The 18,965-nt window shown below is 32.2% G+C and overlaps 1 protein-coding gene across 6 annotated transcripts in view; it reads left to right on the forward strand.

The window, feature by feature from the left end:
- The window catches only part of tnikb (TRAF2 and NCK interacting kinase b), a 137,432-nt gene that overhangs the window by 76,806 nt on the left and 41,661 nt on the right, over positions 1-18,965 (forward strand). For 2 of the 6 annotated variants that reach the window (XM_056450485.1, XM_056450487.1), the window contains exons 14-17: positions 4,078-4,164; positions 7,615-7,803; positions 13,112-13,465; positions 17,959-18,123. In XM_056450485.1, the coding sequence (XP_056306460.1) occupies positions 4,078-4,164; positions 7,615-7,803; positions 13,112-13,465; positions 17,959-18,123 (795 nt within the window). The remainder of the gene's footprint in view (positions 1-4,077; positions 4,165-7,614; positions 7,804-13,111; positions 13,466-17,958; positions 18,124-18,965) is intronic. The other 4 variants (XM_056450489.1, XM_056450486.1, XM_056450490.1 and 1 more) reach the window with 4 other exon arrangements.

Raw genomic sequence — 18,965 nt, forward strand, 5'->3', positions numbered from 1 at the left:
CAAAACATCCTAAATAATTGCATTAAAAACAGTTTTTATTTTAGTTTATTCCCTTGTCAAAACATCTTAAATAATGGATTACAAACTGTTTATTTTATTTTTATTTTATTTATAACCCTGTCAAAACATCCTTAATAATTGTATTTTTTTTATTAAAAAAATAAATGTATTATTATTTTATTATTTTACATCCTAAATAATTGGATTAAAAACTGTTTTTTTATTTTTTTTTTATTCCTCTGTCCAAACATCCTAAATAATGGATTACAAACTGTTTATTTTATTTATTTTTTTTATTGCCCTGTCAAAACATCCTTAATAAGTTTCTTTATTTTTTTAAATATATTATTTTATTATTTTACATCCTAAATAATTGGATTAAAAACAGTTTTTATTTTATTTTATTTTATTTATTTTATTTTATTCCCTTGTCAAAACATCTAAAATAATTGGATTAAAAACATTTTTTTATTCCCCTGTGCAAACATCCTAAATAATGGATTACAAACTTTTTATTTTATTTTATTTTATTTTATTTTATTTTATTTTATTTTATTTTTATTTTATTTTATTTTATTTTATTTTTATTTTATTTTATTTTATTTTTATTTTTATTTTTTATTTCATTATTTTTTGTTTTGTTTTGTTTATTTCCCTGTCGAAACATCCTAAATAATTGGATTAAAACTGTTTTTATTTTACTTTATTTTATTATTATTTTATTATTTTACATCCTAAATAATTGGATTTTATTTTATTTATTTATTTATTTTATTCTATTCCCCTGTCAGAACATCCTAAATAATTGGATTTTATTTTATTTATTTATTTTATTCTATTCCCCTGTCAAAACATCCTAAATAATGGATTACAAATAAATAATGTTTTTTTATTTTAATTTTTAATCTTAAATGCTTTTAACGTTGCTTTTTAAAATCCTGATAGCAGTAAGAGCCAAATAATGATTATGGCATCCAATAAAAACAGTATTGATGAATAATTGTAACAAAACCAGTACTATTATAGGTAAAAAAAAAAACTTATGATGATTTTTGAATCTGTCTCTTTATATAACCACACATGGTTATCATCATCACTAAGGGTGCATATGCACACCTCCTAATGCATAACCTTCTTTTAATCCTACTTTGTGTGTAATGCAACAGCACTTTGTTCACAACTGTAACTGTCCGCTCAGATAAGTATATCAGACTCTCACATGCCTCGCTCACGTTTCTGTGACTCACTTCCTCCTGGGAGGGAAATGTTCTGCTGGATGGATGCATATTTAAAGCAGCCTCCCACCCACTATTTCAGATGCAGTTGGGCCGCTTGAGCCCAGTATCTATAGTGAATGAGGACGTCTCGCGGGTCGTGTGTAAGAGCAAGCAAGACAAATAAGAATGACTGAGCCAATAATTACTGCGAAGTTTCAGCATTCATGCCAAAGAGTTATAAGTGATTTTGTAGGCTCATTTAAATTTGACACGCCCCTTTAAACACTGCCCTTTAAAGCCACTGTTGAAGCCATTGTAATTAGAGCTGGAGCAGAATAGTAACAGCTGCTAATATTGTTAGTTCACTAGCCGTATATAAACTGTTCTGTGAATATTAGTAATTAATAACAGACATGAAGCATATCAAATTACTTTTTTGGTTGTTTAAATAGCCTCAGGGAGCCCTATAGAGGATATCATACAATATTTCAGGAATGTAACTTTATAATGCATTGGGTTTTCTTTGTTGTTGTGAAGCGCTTCATTGTTTTGTTACTAAAGACAGTGAAAATCTACACCATTGTCCCTTAATCAGGGAGATATAATCAGGAAACCATGATATCCTCTTTATAAAGACTGATACTGTTTCAAAATATGGACAATATGACTTGCATATGGGGTTTTTTGTTTAGTACATGATTTTTTTTATACATATTATCCTTTTGAAACATTTTAAAATAATGAATCCCCATCTCTGTTTTGTTTTATGCAGTTTTTCCCTCTTAAACATCTTAAAAATAATGAATTCAAACTGTTTACTTTTTAAAAATGTCCTCCAGTACACTGAAATTGATTAATATTATTATTAACAATGTTATTAGTCTGTTGAAGTACAGATTTCTTAATCTAACTGAGGCTGCATTTATTTGATAAGAAGTAAAGTACAAATGGTAATGTTGTGAAATATCATTACTTTTTTAAAATGGCTGTTTTTATTCCGTTATTACAGAATAAGTAGGATTTATTTTTTATTTTATTTTATTTTTAAAAGAAATTTCCCAACTCTGTTTTATTTTATGCACTTTTCTCTCTGAAACATCTTAAAATAATGGATCTGAACTGTGTTGACTTAAAAAAAAAGTCCTCCAGTACACTGAAATTGATTAATATTATAATTAACAATGTTATTAGTCTGTTGAAGTACAGATTTCTCAATCTAACTGAGGCTCCATTTATTTAGTCAAAAATACAGTACAGATGGTAATGTGAAATGTTTTTACTATTTAAATGAACTGGTCTCTATTCTATTATTCCATAATAAGTAGGTTTATTTTATTTTTATTTTATTTTATGACTTTTTCCCTCTAAAACATCTTAAAATAACAGATCTGAACTTTGTTTACCTTTTAAAAATTTCCTCCAGTACACTGAAATTGTTTCATATTATAATATTAAAATATCTCTCTGAAACATCTTAAAATAATGGATCTGAACTGTGTTGACTTTAAAAAAAAAAGTCTTTCTGTACACTAAAATGTTTAGTATTATATTTAACAATATTATTAGTCTGTTGAAGTACAGATTTCTAATTCTGACCGAGGCTGCATTTGTTTGATGTATTTATAATGTGAAAAATGATTACTAATTAAAATAACTGATTTCTATTTTATTATTCCAGAATAAGTAGGTTTGTTTTATTGTATTTTTATTTTATTTTATACATACTTTCCATTTGAAAAGATACCCATCTCTGTTTTATTTTATGTATTTTTTCACAGAATAAGTGGTTTTGTTTTTTTTTTTTTTTTTTTTTTTTTTTGGTTTTGTTTTGTTCCCCTGTCAGAAATTCCCTAAATAATGTATTTTATTTCCCTGTCAAAAGATCCTAAATAATGGATAACCAACTGTTTTTATTTTATTTTATTTTATTTTATTTTATTTTATTTTATTTTATTTTATTTTATTTTATTTTATTTTATTTTATTTTATTTTATTTTATTTTATTTTATTTTATTTTATTTTATTTTATTCCCATTAAAAGATCCTAAATTACATTTGTGGATTACAAACAGTTTTGTTTTGTTTTGTTTTTTGTTTTATTCCCCTGTAAAAAGATCCTAAATAATCGATTACAAGTTGTTTTTTGTTGTTTTGTTTTGTTTTGTTCCCCTGTCAGAAGATCCTAAATATTGGATTACAAACTGTTTTTGTTTTGTTTTGTTTTCCCTGTCGAAAGATCCTAAATAATGGTTTTTATTTTATTTTATTTTTAAAATATCCTAATACAATAGATTCCGACTTGTTGACTTTGTAGTACATTGAAATTAACTAACCCCTTCTCTCTTTGAACATAGACATGAAAAAGACATGTTCAACTTAAATGAATACTAATCTTCAGTGCTTTAAGAACATCCCTATTGACATCCCATGCGTCTCCATGCGTTATGCAGCCAATTGTCTGGAAGACGATAAAACCCTTGTGATCAAACTGGTGTCTGTGCTTGACCTATCACTCTGTAACAGAACTGGTTTTACTCCAAATCAGCATCTTACATTTTTTCCTGGAGGCAATGTTCCCCTGCAGCAGTCCGGGGTTAATTGCCCTGCTCCAGAAAATTAGGATCAGGGTCCTAAAGTAACTCCAAAGTGCTTAAATGTCTCTGAACCAATGACCTCTGTGTAGTGAGTCTGTCACAAGGCCACATGGGATCTACGAAGGGCATTAAGTTATTATCAGGGTTTCCTATCTTCTGATTTTTTTCTTGATTAATCTTTCATTCTCTCATTATAAACTCTTGGAGCTCTCTGTCACCTCTTTTTCACCTCTCTCTTCCTCACTGTGGTTCTGCTATGGGGTTAGGAGTATATCCGTCGCCAGTTAGAAGAAGAACAAAGGCAGCTGGAGATTCTTCAACAGCAGCTTCTGCAAGAACAAGCTCTTCTGCTGGTAAACTAACATCTCAACCCTCACCTTTAAAACAGGGTGACCAGATTTGAATATGAGACGCACAGTGAGGATGCATCAGTATACATGCATACAGTCAAAGTCCAAATTATTAGCCCTCCTGTGAATTATTATTATTTTTTTAATATTTCCCAAATGATGTTTAACAGAGCAAGGAATTTTTCACAGTAATTCCGATAATATTTTTTCTTCTTGAGAAAGTCTTATTTATTTTATTTTGGCTGAAATAAGTGTTTTTTAAAAAAAATGTAAAAACATTTTAAGGTCAATATTATTAGCTCCTTCAAGCAACATTTTTTTCGATAGTCTACAGAACAAACTCTTATACAATGACTTGCTTTGCTCTAACCTGCCTAATTAACCTAGTTAAGCCTTTAAATGTCACTTTAAGATGAATATTAGTATTTTGAAAAATATCTGGTCAAATATTATGGACTATCATCATCAAAGATAAAAGAACTCCGTTATTAGAAATGAGTTATTAAAACTGTTGTGTTGAGAATTGTTTTTATTTTACATTAAACAGAAATTAGGGGCAAAAAATAAACAGGGGGGCTAATAATTCTGACTTCAACTGTATATTGTTTGTAATATAAGCTTAGAAGATGTACTCATCAGAACACTCCTCTCCATATTATATCTTTTCCTGCTAATACTAATTTGATTTCCTGAGGTAAATGTAACTTGCAAGATGACTTTTTTTGCATTTATTTGAGATATGATACATTTCAGGACGTTATGCACATATTTTCTAATATTAATTCATGTTTTTATTTTGATATAACTTCATGTACATGTTTATTTTCTTCGCACTCTGTACTAGGGCTGCACAATATATAATTTAAGCATTGACATAGCAATGTGTGCATCTGCAATAATCTATTATGTCTAGATGGGATACAGAAATGGCTACTCGCATCAGTACAGCATGATTTGTGTGAAATCGTACAACAGGACTTAATATTTTTACATTACTGTGAGGGGTAGGTTTAGGATTGGGATGGGGTATAGGCATTAATAATATAAAATGAATGGGTAATTTATTAAATCATATAATTAATATTCTTTATTGTTATTACTAAGTACTCTATTATTACTGAGGGTTTTTGCATTACTATGATTGTTGGGATAGGAGTAGATGTTAACAAATACAATTAATACGTACTTTAATAAATAATATAAATAATTCTCATTAACTTTAGGCCACAGCTGTATCCCTTCTAGAAACAACCAAGCAATAACAAGCAATAGTCTTGTTGCAGGATATGCAGTGATGATTCACTCCCCTACAAAATCATCACAACCAATCGAAAGTAATGAATTGTTTAAAAATCAAGTTATTCAAGTTATTTGACGAAATTGTATTTATGTCACAATATGGTAACACTTTTTAAAATAATAGTCCATTAGTTAACGACACTTGAACAAACTATTAGTAATACGTTTATAAATCTTTATTAACATTAACCATGGTTTCCGCTACATTCATTCTTCCATGGCGGGGCGCCACGCCAAAATTCATCCCGCCACGGCTTCATTACACCTTCTCATTCAAAACATTTAATTTTTTTAATAGGCGGTAATAATCGTATCAAAACGTATTAAAGGCTAAGTGAATTATAATAGCGTGAACTTTTCTGTAGCCGTAGTAGTGCTGTGCGTAATTTGTTTAACCCTTTAAGGTTACGTGCTGACTGACTGATTGGCTGACTGATGCGTGAGGCCAGCAAACACGACGTATAGCCTAGCCGTTTCACTTTACTTCAAGACGCATTAATGCTACTCTGTAGGTCTATTGGAGACATTCATAAATATTCCTAGCAAATCTAATAAATGCTGGAGACATACTCGTTACATAAACGCGCTAAATCGCACTCAGCAGTGTTTGTTTGAGAGCGCACAAGAAGGTCTGCGCGCTCTTGAAGCGGCTTATATTTGAGAGGGTGTGCAAGAAGTCTTGTGCACGAGCAGAGGAAATCAGCGCGCATGCAAAGAGATTAACATGCTCATAGGTTATTACATAAATGCGATCTCAACTTCTAATACTGCACTCACGACATTTATCATTGAAATAACGCCATAGGTAGTTGGTTGGTCTGTGTAAAAAAGGCCTGCCACCACAGCTGGAAAAAATCCTAGAGAAAACACTGATTAACGTTATTTAAGATGAGTAACATTAGTTCATGCTAATTCATGTTAACTAATAATGCATTAACTAATTTTAATAAGCACAACTTTTGATTTTAATAATGCATTAATGTTGAACTATGATTAATAAATGCTTTATTATTCTTACTTTATTTATATTCATGACTAATGGACGATTATTCGAAAGTGTTACCGGCAATCTATATCGGAGAGAAACTAAATATCACAATGTCGATTTTTCCAATATTGTGCAGCCTTACTCTGTACAACCTGATGGTGCAAATCTCGCCTTTTACCGCAACTTGATAGATATGGAAATATAATTGGATGGTACTTTTGTTCTTATAAATATACTGTGACATCATTGGCTACTATTGGTTTTGCTATTTTTTACATAAATATGATTAATTCAGGACTCAAAAAACATAAACAGTTAAATTCAGAATCATAAGCCCCCCTTTGAATTTTTTAATATATATATTTTTTTATATTTCCCAAATTTTGTTGTACTGAGCAAAGAAATTTGCACAGTATGTCTGATAATGTTTTTTCTTCTTGAGAAAATCTTATTTATTTTATTTCAGCTAGAATAAAAGCAGTTTTTAATTTTCTAAAAACCATTTTAGGGACACAATTATTAGCCCCCTTTTTTTTTTTGGATAGTCTACAGAACAAATCCTCGTTATACAATAACTTGCCTAATTACCCTAACCTGCCTTTAAATGTCACTTTAAGCTGTATAGAAGTGTCTTGAAAAAGACCTAGTAAAATATTATTTACTGTCATCATGGCAACAATGAAATAAATCAGTTATTAGAAATGAGTTATTAAAACTATTATGTTTAGAAACGATTATGATGTTATTAAAAATCTTCTCTCCGTTAAACAGAAATTGAGGAAAAAAATTTACGGGGTCTAATAATTCAGGGGGGCTGATAATTCTGACTTCAACTGTATATACTTCAAAAAACGCGACATCTGGTCACCCTAGCCTTAAACTCCTTCCACTTTCTTTCTTTTCATCTTACATCAGTCCTCACAGAGTATGGATTGTGTGAATTGATCTGGGGTGTTTGGGAGCTCTGTTTGTTATCACTCTGGCTATTGCTCTGGCTATCGATAGGATTAGCGTGTAGAGTCATCGACTTTAAAGACCTTTCCAACTTCTGATAGCCTCCAGTTATTTTTAGAAGCTCAAAAGCCCAAAGCTGTAAGCATGGTGTGGTGTTTGGGTGGCTTTCTGCTCCGCATGTCTGTGAAACCCTGCTCTTCTGTCATTTGTAGGAATATAAACGCAAGCAGCTAGAGGAGCAGCGTCAGGCCGAGCGGTTGCAGCGGCAGCTCCAGCAGGAAAGGGCTTACCTGGTTTCACTGCAACAGCAGCAGCAGGAGCCACGACCTGCCGACAAAAAACAACTGTATCACTACAAAGACTCGGTCAACCCAAGTGATAAGCCGGCTTGGGCCAAAGAGGTACAAAGAGATCTGGTTAAAGGTCTTGACTTGAATGGTACTACCTAGGGTTGGGTAAAAATATAGATTTTCTGAGTTTGCAGTTATATTTCAGAAACAATATTGGCAATTATTACTTTTATTAAGTTGTGAGCAATGTTCAATTTATGAACAAATGAATGATTCAGTTGTTTTTTGTTCATTAAAAAGCCTGTGCTGTGTTAGTGCAGGTCGATTCATGAAACAAATGAGTTTGTTCAATAGGTTGTTTTCAATTACATGGTTCTGATTCAGATGGAGGGCAGGAAGTAAAAAACTGAATGGGAGACATAGGTGAAAGTCCGTATTTTTATGATTTATACCATATTTCAAAGGAAATATTCATAGAAAATAACCACATATGTTGGGCATGATCTTTATATCATGAAGAAGACCGAGTTTGTCTACTGAACTAAAGTATATTTGCCTGTAATCGAAGCGGTACATACTGTATAATTATGTTACATGAAAAATACTATAGTAAATACTATACAGTGGTTCTCAAACTTTGAAGCCAGCGACCCCCAATGTACTATCGTCAAGAACTCGCGACCCCCCCCCCCCCTCTACCAAAGCATATCCAAACAATAAAAATAACTTATTTTCAGCTGTTCAAAATATTTTAACTATATTTACTATACATTACAGGGCTCGAATTTCAGGTTTTTGCTTGGTAGCCCTGTTGCTCCTAAATTTTTTAATTTAGGCGCACCCACCAATTATCGCACCCTTACTACAAGTTTTATAAACAGATTTATTGCATTTGAAATCAACACTAATCAAAACTAACAAGCAAAAAAAAAAAAAAAAATATATATATATATATATATATATATGCATGCATGTGTGAGGAAAATATGTCTCAATGAAATCCCGTTATCACAAGAAAATACATTTTTATAACATGATTGGGTAACCAAAAGATATCACGGATGGACCGCTCACTGGCTCTGCACGGCACGCACTGCTTGGCATGAATTTATTAATGTATCTGTTACCAATACGTTAACTGTGCTGTGTTCTCACAGATGGTGTCCGATATTGCACAGATGCTTTTGACATATACCTTATTATTATTTGTCATTTTAATAGCAATACCGGTATTTTCATGAGCTGCAATATTAGTTTAATCTTAGTCAGTGCAAGCCCTTTTGTTTACATATAGCTGCCACTTGCACGGCTGACAGCATCTGGCGATTAAATAAAGGTTTAAACAGAACCTATCGTGCTTAAAATGTGTAGATGTGGCAAACAGTTACCTGAAAAAGTAGTCCCACAGACTTTACAGTAAATGCTTTGGTTATTTTCATAGCGGACATAGCCAATGGGAGTCTTTTATCCACTCTTGGAAAAGTGTAGATGGTGGATTAACATTCAGCACATGATCAGTAATCAGATGTGCCATTATTTGTAGCTTTAGCTGGTTTCTAAAATTAAATCTGTCAGTGTTGTTTTCATTCTCTCATCTTCAGCGCGTTACATTTTCGCGGTTGTAGCTCCTGTCATCTGAAGACAGGAGTCGTTGACTGAATGATTCAGTCTAGCGAAGTGGGCCAATAAGAAGAGAGCGAAGGCGGGACAAGCGTTGCCGGCTTTGTTTACTGCAGCAAGTTGACATGACAACAGTTTTAAACTGTTCCTGAGCGCTGCGCTTCAAGTGCAAAGATGCATTCTGCCTGAATGTGTCCTAAATACTTTATGAATTCATCAGTGATATCTTTTAAAAAATCTGAAATTATTAGCTTTTACTTGCAATACTAAAAAATATATATTATAATCACAGAAAAAAATTTTAATTTTCAATTTTTAAATCACTCTCGCGACCCCTTGAAATTATTCTGTGACCCCCAGTTTGAGAACCACTGCTATAGATAATGACTTGAATTAAACTGCCTTAGTAAATATATTGTTGCTATGGTACAACACAACTGTAGGAATAAATTATTCAATAGGCTTCAGTTTTCTACGCTATAATCACAATGCACCAGAGTTTACGCTAACGTTGCAGTATTTATTACAGTTTTTCAGTTTACTGTGGTACAATATTCGGTAGCATTCAATAACAAAGAGTTGTACACATACACTTTACTGTGTGGTTCAAAAGCATGTTTATCTTAAAGTACTATAGTTTTCCCCCATGCGGATATCTGTCAGACATCACTAAATAACAGATGAAAGTATACAAAAGCGTGGACACATAGTCTACATTATTATTCATTTATGTATTTTTTAAACATTTTTATTTATTTATTTATTTTTGTAAGGGGGAAAAAGTGCTCCACAATAAGAACCGTCTAGTTTTGTCGCAAGTGTTTTATTTTTGTGTTCGATCAATGAACCATCAACAAACATTCACCACTGCTGCGCATTTTCATGTTCGCGTAACGGTTGTTTATTCTGCCGAAACGCAAGTAAAGACATGGATTATTGCAAAACAAGATGGAGATTTCAGTACAGTGATTACATGGCAGGGTACGTTATTTATATTCTCCTGGATTTTGTGCAAGTGTGGTGTTGTTTGTATCTGATTTTTATATAACACATTAACATATTTATACACGTAGCTAGGCCTGTATATAATCTTTATTGCTGCTTTCAAACGAATTATCACATTTAAAAAGCTTGCACACGTAGATGTATTGAAAAAATGTTTATTACATGCCACCTTTTCTTCCGTTTTCAGACATTTTGTTAAACTTTCCCCCCATTATGAGCAAAAACTTTTGGAAGTCTATAAAAGCTCTTCGGCATTTCTTATTTTGGCCGATTTAAACAATTATAAATTAACATAAAACACAAACATTTTGATGTTCTGATAGCGAATCCTACATAGAAGAATCACTTCCTGCCCTCCATCTGAATTTCGCGCATCATCAATGACGTCATGTGAAAACAACCTATTTGGTGATTCAAAAACTCTGCATGAAATAAAGGACACTTCGAAATTGGTTCGTTTTAGGGAGTCAAAACCTTAGTAAGTAATGTGTTTTGATTGTTCCTTTTTTATTTATTTTTTAAACTACTCATGATTTGGTTAACACACTTGTGTTAGTTTAGCTAATTCATAAAACAAACAACTCTGTGAACTGATTACTTTTAGCAAATCAAAACTGAACACTGAAATATAACCAAATGAATCAAATTAATTTAGCATTTACAATTTGGTTTAGGGGCGGCGCAGTAGGTAGTGCTGTCGCCTCACAGCAAGAAGGTCACTGGGTCGAGCCTCGGCTCAGTTGGGGTTTCTGTGTGGAGTTTGCATGTTCTCCCTGCTTTTGCGTGGGTTTCCTCCGGGTGCTCCGTTTTCCCCTACAGTCCATAGACATGCGTTACAGGTGAATTGGGTAGGCTAAATTGTCTAGTGTATGTGTGAATGAGTGTGTGTGGATGTTTCCCAGAGATGGGTTGAAGCTGGAAGGGCATCCGCTGCATAATAACGTGCTGGATAAGTTGGCGGTTCATTCCGCTGTGGCGACCCCGGGTAATAAAGGGACTAAGCCGAAAAGAAAATGAGTGAATGAATGAATTTGGTTTGATTTTGTTTGTAGTTCATGTAGGTCAGTTCACAAAATGAATGACTTTTTCATGGATTTTAGAAACATACACTTCATTACTGTGGTCTTATTTACAAAAAAAAAAAATGACGTGATTTGATTCATACAAGTTGCTTTAGTGTTGCTGATCCATTAATGTGATCTTAACTGAAATTTTCAGCGCTCAATATTTTTTTGAGGTTTGGTTTGGTTTCTAGTTCATGTAGGTCAGTTTTTAGTGATTTAATGATATACATGTCCTTAATGTGGTCTTATTTACAAAACATTATTGACTCTTTGAAGGTTTTTTTTTTTTGTGATTCAGAAATATACACTTCATTAATATGGTTTTATTTACAAAAAAATTGATTATTTGATTCATACAACTTGCTTTAGTGTTGCTGATCCATCAAGCAAATGAAACTTTGAACTGATTATCTTTAGCAAATCAAATATGAACACTGAAATATAACCAAATGAATCAAAGTAATTTAGCATTTCTGATTTGGTTTTTCAGTTCACATAATAAATGACTCTTTAGAATGTTTTTTTTTTTTGTGTGAGTCAGAAATATACACTTTGTTAATGTGGTATTATTTACAAAGAATAATGACGTGATTTGATTTATACAACTTGCTTTAGTGTTGCTGATCCATCAAGCAAATGACTCTGTGAACTGATTATTTTTAGCAAATCAAAACTGAACACTGAAATATAACCAAGTGAATCAAAATAATTTAGCATTTATGATTTGATTTGTTTTTGTTTCTAGTTCATGTAGGTCAGATCACAAAACAAATGACTCTAGACTTCAGGGTTTTTTTGTGATTCAGAAATATACACTTCATTAATATGGTTTTATTTACAAAAAATAAATGACTTATACAAGTCATACAAGTTTGATTCATACAACTTGCTTTAGTGTTGCTGATCCATTAAGCAAATGAAACTTTGTACTGATTATTTTTAGCAAATCAAAACTGAACACTGAAATATAACCAAGTGAATCGAAGTGTTTTGTAGCACTTTATTTAAGGTTTCATTTTGTTTTTAGTTCGTGTAGGTCAGTTTTTGGTGATTTGATAGTATACACGTTGTTAATGTGGTCTTAATTACAAAAAATAAATGACTCTTATGATTTGATTCATACAACTCTCTTAAGTCTTGCTGATCCATCAAGCAAATGACTCTGTGAACTGATTATTTTTAGCAAATCAAAAATAAACACTGAAATATACATTACACAAAGGAATCAGAAAATAATTTAGCACTTAAAGTATGATTTGGTTCATTTGAAGGAGTCAGAATCTACACCATGTTCATGTAGGTAGGCTCACAAGGTTTTTGTGTTGTTAGTGATTCAAAAACATAAACTGCATTTATGTGGCCTGATTAAAAAAAAAAGACTCTTATGATTTGGTTCATACAGATTATTTTCAAAAATAATTCAGTCAAAACTGAAATACACCCAAACTAGTTTAGCACTACATCAAATTAAAGCGGGAATCTGTATCCATACCCAGCCCTAGTGTTTTTTTTTTTTGCAGATATTGTGTCAGTTTTCACATTTGCTCCTGCTAATGACTTCATTTTTGGCTTCCCACAAATAATTCATCTCACTTTTTCTGTGAATAACTTCCCGTTTGTTTCAGAATCAGGATGCTTTTTTGGTTCTCGCTCTTCAAAGCGGCCCTCTTTGCATCTTTGTTTTTGTGCCTCACAATCTGAACGCTTTTATTGTGCTTATGTGAACACAGGTGATGGAGAGAGCTCAGAGTAACTCCCCTCGAATCCCTCCCAAGAAGCACCATTCGTTTAACAGTCCAGGAGACAAACGAGTCGGCCAATTCCTTCCTCATGACCAGAACCCCTCTAATCAGCCCATGAGACCCCCTTCCTATCCAGCATCCTCCCATTCCAGAGAGATGGATCTGGCTGAGCCCCAGCTCAGGATAGTCAGTGGGCCAAACGTTCCTAGAATCCGTGTGTCTTGTGAACCAGATCCATCCCAGCTGGCCAGGATGGTCCAGCAGCACCTTGAGCAAGAGTCCCGGGGCCACAATCGCTCCAGCAAAGGGGCTGAAATTGAGAGAGACTTATACGTCTCAAAGGTCTGCCTCTGCTAGCATGAATCCTTTTGTTTGTCATGATCTAGACGCTTCCCGATCTGGTCATGGTGTAGCTACTGATTAAAGAATCAATGGGAAAAATGTCCTACTGGGGCATTTGGATGATCCTTACTGGAATGCCTTGTCTGTTTTCCCTCTTGTTTTCTGGGTGAACGTTTCCAGTTTGTCGGGTGGATTTTCATCAGACAGCTTCAACTCTTGCTGTCGTCCTTTTCTAATTTTCCTTAATCTTCTGTTTGATCTCCTCTATCGCCGCTTCTTTTCTTCTTACAGAAGGCTGATAAAATGAGGAATCGGGATTGTGGTTCGGATATGTTTGAAAGGGAGGTTTGGATATGTTTGGCCGTGTGTAGCCTTAGATCAGTGGTTCTCAACCTGTTTTACTAGACACTGATTCCTGAATGAATCATTTCAGTCAATGGTTCAACAATCTATTCATAAAAAACATTGTCAGACAGTAACTTTTTGTCACTTATTGGTGGTTTTTAGTGCTGTAGTATACTGTATATTTACAGTATTTTGCAGATGAACACACATAGCACTAATTAAAATGACAAATCACACAACACATAAATAACTATAAAGTTAATAAATACATTTTTAACAAATTTAAATAATATAAAAATGTATAAATTACATAAATAGTTAACTATATACGACAAACAAAATACAATTCATTTTTTATTTATAATTTAATTTAATAAGTAGATTTTATCATTTTATTTTATTTATTATGACACTGTTATAGCCTACACTGTTTCTTTTCAATGGGTAAAGTAAAAGAAAGTAATCCACTATTTCTGCTTTATGCTATTCAGGAGCCATGTGTCCCCACTGACAGGTAAAACCTGCTTCTCTCCCAAGTTCAAAGCAAACTTGAATGACAAAGCATTTTAGATTGATATAAAATATGTAATTATATTGACATCATCAAATAATAAAATGTACAGCAAGTGAGAAATAAATGACAGAAAAAGGAATAAAAACTGGCAATATCTCTAAAAAAGTAAAATAATTGCAAGATTAATAAGTGTAGATTATTTAAATATAGCAAATGCGTTGATCAACCATTAGCTACTAATGGTGTACATAAATTTTGTAGCCAGTTTAGATTTGTCATTTCGTCCTCTCAGAGTAAATAATAAAGTTTTTCTGAATCATTTAGATTAAAGAATAAATTATTGTATGTGTGTGTGCAGTCAGCTGTGAAGCCAAGTGAAAGTAGCCTTAAATAAAAAATTAATGACAGCTTTAGAAAGCAAACGCAGAATCCTGGACATTTTGGAAGATTTGGAAACCCCTTTTAAGTTCCAAAAAGGCATGTCTTTGTGGTTCTGTAGAGCACGTGAAACTGTCTGTGGGAGTATTGAAAGCTCTTGCACACACCGAACAAAACGGGTAAACTAGAGAAGATTTCCACTATTTAATAGATCACAGATGTTTGGTTTAATTAGGTGGATACAAAAAAGTGTAAAAGGATGATAATACTAGTAAAAAAAAAATGTCACAAAATGTACTTTAGTATATTTATATTATATATTAGCAGCCGTTAATATACCCAGGCGGCTTGCCCAAGTGAAATCTATGTGCGGGAAGCACTTGTGTATATATATATTCGGGTTGTAATTATCATTATCACAAAACCTTGTGAATTTTTTTTTTTTTTTTTTATAAATTTCTTTCACACATCTCTACATCAAAAGATTTGATGCATGTTCATATCTTGTTCAAATTAACCAGTTTTTTACATATCTGAAAGAAACTAGAAGTTTCAATATAATAAAATAATTCAACAAAATTATTATTATTATTGATCAAAATCCATAATTCATCTAAATTCCATCCATTGGATATTGTTCATGACCTTTTTTTAATAATGAACTTCTGTTACCTTTCTTTGGAGTAGAGGTTTTTTAATTCCATTAGTCAAAAAGAGAAGATGAAATATTGTTTATTTTTCAATATATTTATTTAAAGAACAACCCCTTCCCCAACAATTTAACCCCTTACAGATGAAGTAATAATAAAACAAAATAATAATAATAATAATAATAATGACAATAAAAAAATGTTAAATCAAAATAAGAAAAATAAAACAAAATAAATAAATAAATACTTTTCAAAGGATACATTTGTACATCAAGTTACATTGTGTTTACCTCAGATTGCATTGATTATAGGTTAATTAACCTCTAAATATGCTGTAATACTTTTGCACCTCTTCAGAATAACATCCGTCTTCATTTGTAGACATGCAGTCATTTTTTGCATTACATAGACCTGTTTAAGTCTCTAAATCCACTGAGCCACATTTGGAGGACCTTCTTCCATCCAATCTACTGTTATCATTATTATCATCATTAATGAAATATTATTATAGAAAATATATTCTTAGAGCTTGTTGAGAACCACTGTTTTATCAGAAAATTGATACAATAAACCATTGTTTAAAGAAAGACTGTTGAACGTTAAATGTAGACACGGATTATGTGCTGAAGTTTGCGTGTCATTTCAGATCCGAAACTCCCTTCATTCTCACAGAAGAAATGAAACACGGTTTCTCACTAACTTGGGTTTTTCTGTCTCAACATTCACTTGACTTTTACATGGTTCATAAGTGATTCCTTTCATATCTGGAAATGCTCGTGAATGGTGCATGATAATTCCGAGGCTTGTTTGAATTTGACAATTTAGAAACATCCAGCTTCTTCTCAGCATCTCCTTTACCGTACTGGACACGATGGACTAAACATTTCCTTTCTGTCTCTAACCTGATGATGTTTCATCTTTCGTCTTTTGCTTCGTATGTTTCATCTTTGCTTATCGAGTGCCTTTGATTGGGCTCGCAGAACTGAATAAAAGATGGTCTTCAGTCAAGCTGAGGGAGCAGCTCTAAAAATATCTGAAATGTCTGGTAATGAGGCCGTCTCTTTAAATTGGGACACACTCATTTCATTACAGATCGAAAAACTCCAAGTCGGGTGATTATGTCAATGTTAAAGATGAATAAGATTGACAGAAGGATGTTATTAGCTCTTTCTGTTATTAAAAGATGAACTGATTTGTCAGTATATTTTATAAACAAGCATTAAAAAGGTCACATGATGTAATTGGTCTTAATGGTTTAAAACTAGATTCAATAATTCAGTTTTAATCAGCGATTAATCTTGCATCTTTTTATAATATTATTGGTGATAATGTATTCAGTTCATTTTGTGCACATTTGGTGTTGACATTTAAAAAAATGTTACATAAAAATATTTTTCATAACATTATTAAATATTGTATTATAGAATATATTTAATGTTTTCAGACCTTAAATAATGGAGAAAAATAAATATAGATTTATATAATAATATAGAAAGTATTTTCAAAAATAACACTCAAAAATTATAGAATTTTTTAAATTTAAATAGTATAAGCAACAAAGACAATTAGACAAAGAAACCACCCCCAAGTGCTTCAAATTAAATAAAAAATTTACAAATGCAAGTTTAAAATAATAACAATTTGTTTTTTAAATAATCAAAATGAAACAAAAGAAGCCAGAACTCTCTTAGAATAAAAATTTTAGAGTTTATGTAGAAAGGATTGGAGACATTCCCAAAGTCTTCTTTGTGGTTGAGGTCATAAGTGAATTTTTCCATAGGAAGAAAGACTGACAACTGAGAAATTCGCATGGAAATAGTTGGAGTATTCTATTTTAGCAATATACATTTCTTAGCCAGAAATGGTAGAGTTGTAAACAGAGGTTTGAGTCGAAAAGTTTACAAAGTTTAGAAAGACCAACTCTCTGTTGCTTATTATTCCAAATATAATGAGATATTAACCTTTTGTTGGTGTCTCTTTATTGTTATAATTGTTATTATTATTATAGAAAAGTGATATTTATAAAAATGTATGTAAATTTTATCTGATTTTGTCATGAAAAAGCTAGAGAAGCTGATATGGCAATACATTCAAAACTCTTTCTCTCTTAAATATAATACTATATTACAATAACAGTAATTTAGATAAAGTAAATGCATTCTTTGTGTGCTAAGAGACCTCTTTCAATAAAACAGACCTGATATTTTAATAAAATATTTATAACAAACATTTGTTAAGTGTTTTATTTATATTATTATATATATTTGTTAAGGTTGCAGCTGGAAATGCATCTGCTGCATAAAACATATTCCAGAACAGTTGTCAGTTCATTCCTCCATGGTGACCCCTGATAAATGATGGACTAAGCCTAAGGAAAATGAATGAGTGAATATTTGTTGAGTATAATATTTGTTCATCTGGATTTAATTGCTAGAAATTGAAAGCGTTTAAAACAAGCAAGATAAACCCTTTTTATTTTCGTGTAGATCCTGTAGTGTCACACATGAGCCACTTTGCAGTTCTGCAGTCCATTCTGACTCGAGCAAAGAGGAAACAGACTGGTTGTGAAGAGCAGCGTGGACACTAACATCCTCTCTGTCTGTCAGGTTGAGGAGCGATCCAAGCTGAACCGCCAGAGCTCTCCAGCTCTCCAGCACAAAGTGGCCAACCGTATTTCAGATCCCTCCCTCCCTCCCCGCTCAGAGTCCTTCAGCAGTGGAGGAATACAGCAGGCCAGAACGCCTCCAATGCATCGCTCTGTGGAGCCTCAGGTACATCCAGATTTCTCTCTAAAGTCCAGTGATTTAACCATTAACTGCAAAAATGCATATTTCATACTTGGACAAGCAAAAAATACTGTCTTGTTTTCAGAAATAATCTGTCAAAATTAAGTGAGTTTTTCCTTTAAACAAGCTAAATAATCTGCCAATGGGGTAAGTAAAATTATCTGGTTTTCCTTTAGAAAATAAACTGTTTATTTTATTACGTTATTTTTATTGAGAACTTTTTACATTTTACAATAGAACATTTAACATTCAAAAATATCAAATGTTACAATATTCAACATGAAATAATAAACATTGGAGGAGGGTTTACATTGTTTTAGATTCAGTGCATTCAACAGTTGTTACCAATGCAGTATTCAATTCATTTCTTCCAATGTTTTAGAAAGAAGTCCATTTTAAGTCTCAAATAAATGTCAATTCTTCCAAATTGCTTATTTCATTCACAATCTATCCAGTCATTAATAGAGAGGGGTATCATGCTTATACCAGTACCTGGTAATACTCTTCTTGCCTGCCACACTTAATATATTTACAAGGTAAACATTACATCCTTCACTACCACCTCTTCATATTTACCAATGTATTATTTATTAAAACAAGACAGTATTTTCTGTGGTCTGCAAAATGCCTCTTGATTTAAGGCTTTTTAGATATTTGGACTAGAAGCAAGACAAGCAAATTCAGCAAAAATGGAAGAAAAGCATTTTTACTGTGATTAAACAGAGGACATAAACCAACATGCATCCAAAATCACAGACTTTCCTACTATGTTGTGTATGAAAAATAGTACCTGAGCCGAGTAGTGCATCTGAATTTGTAGTATTTGA

Source organism: Danio aesculapii, chromosome 24 (genome assembly GCF_903798145.1).
Source record: "Danio aesculapii chromosome 24, fDanAes4.1, whole genome shotgun sequence".
NCBI classification, from domain to species: Eukaryota; Metazoa; Chordata; class Actinopteri; order Cypriniformes; family Danionidae; genus Danio; species Danio aesculapii.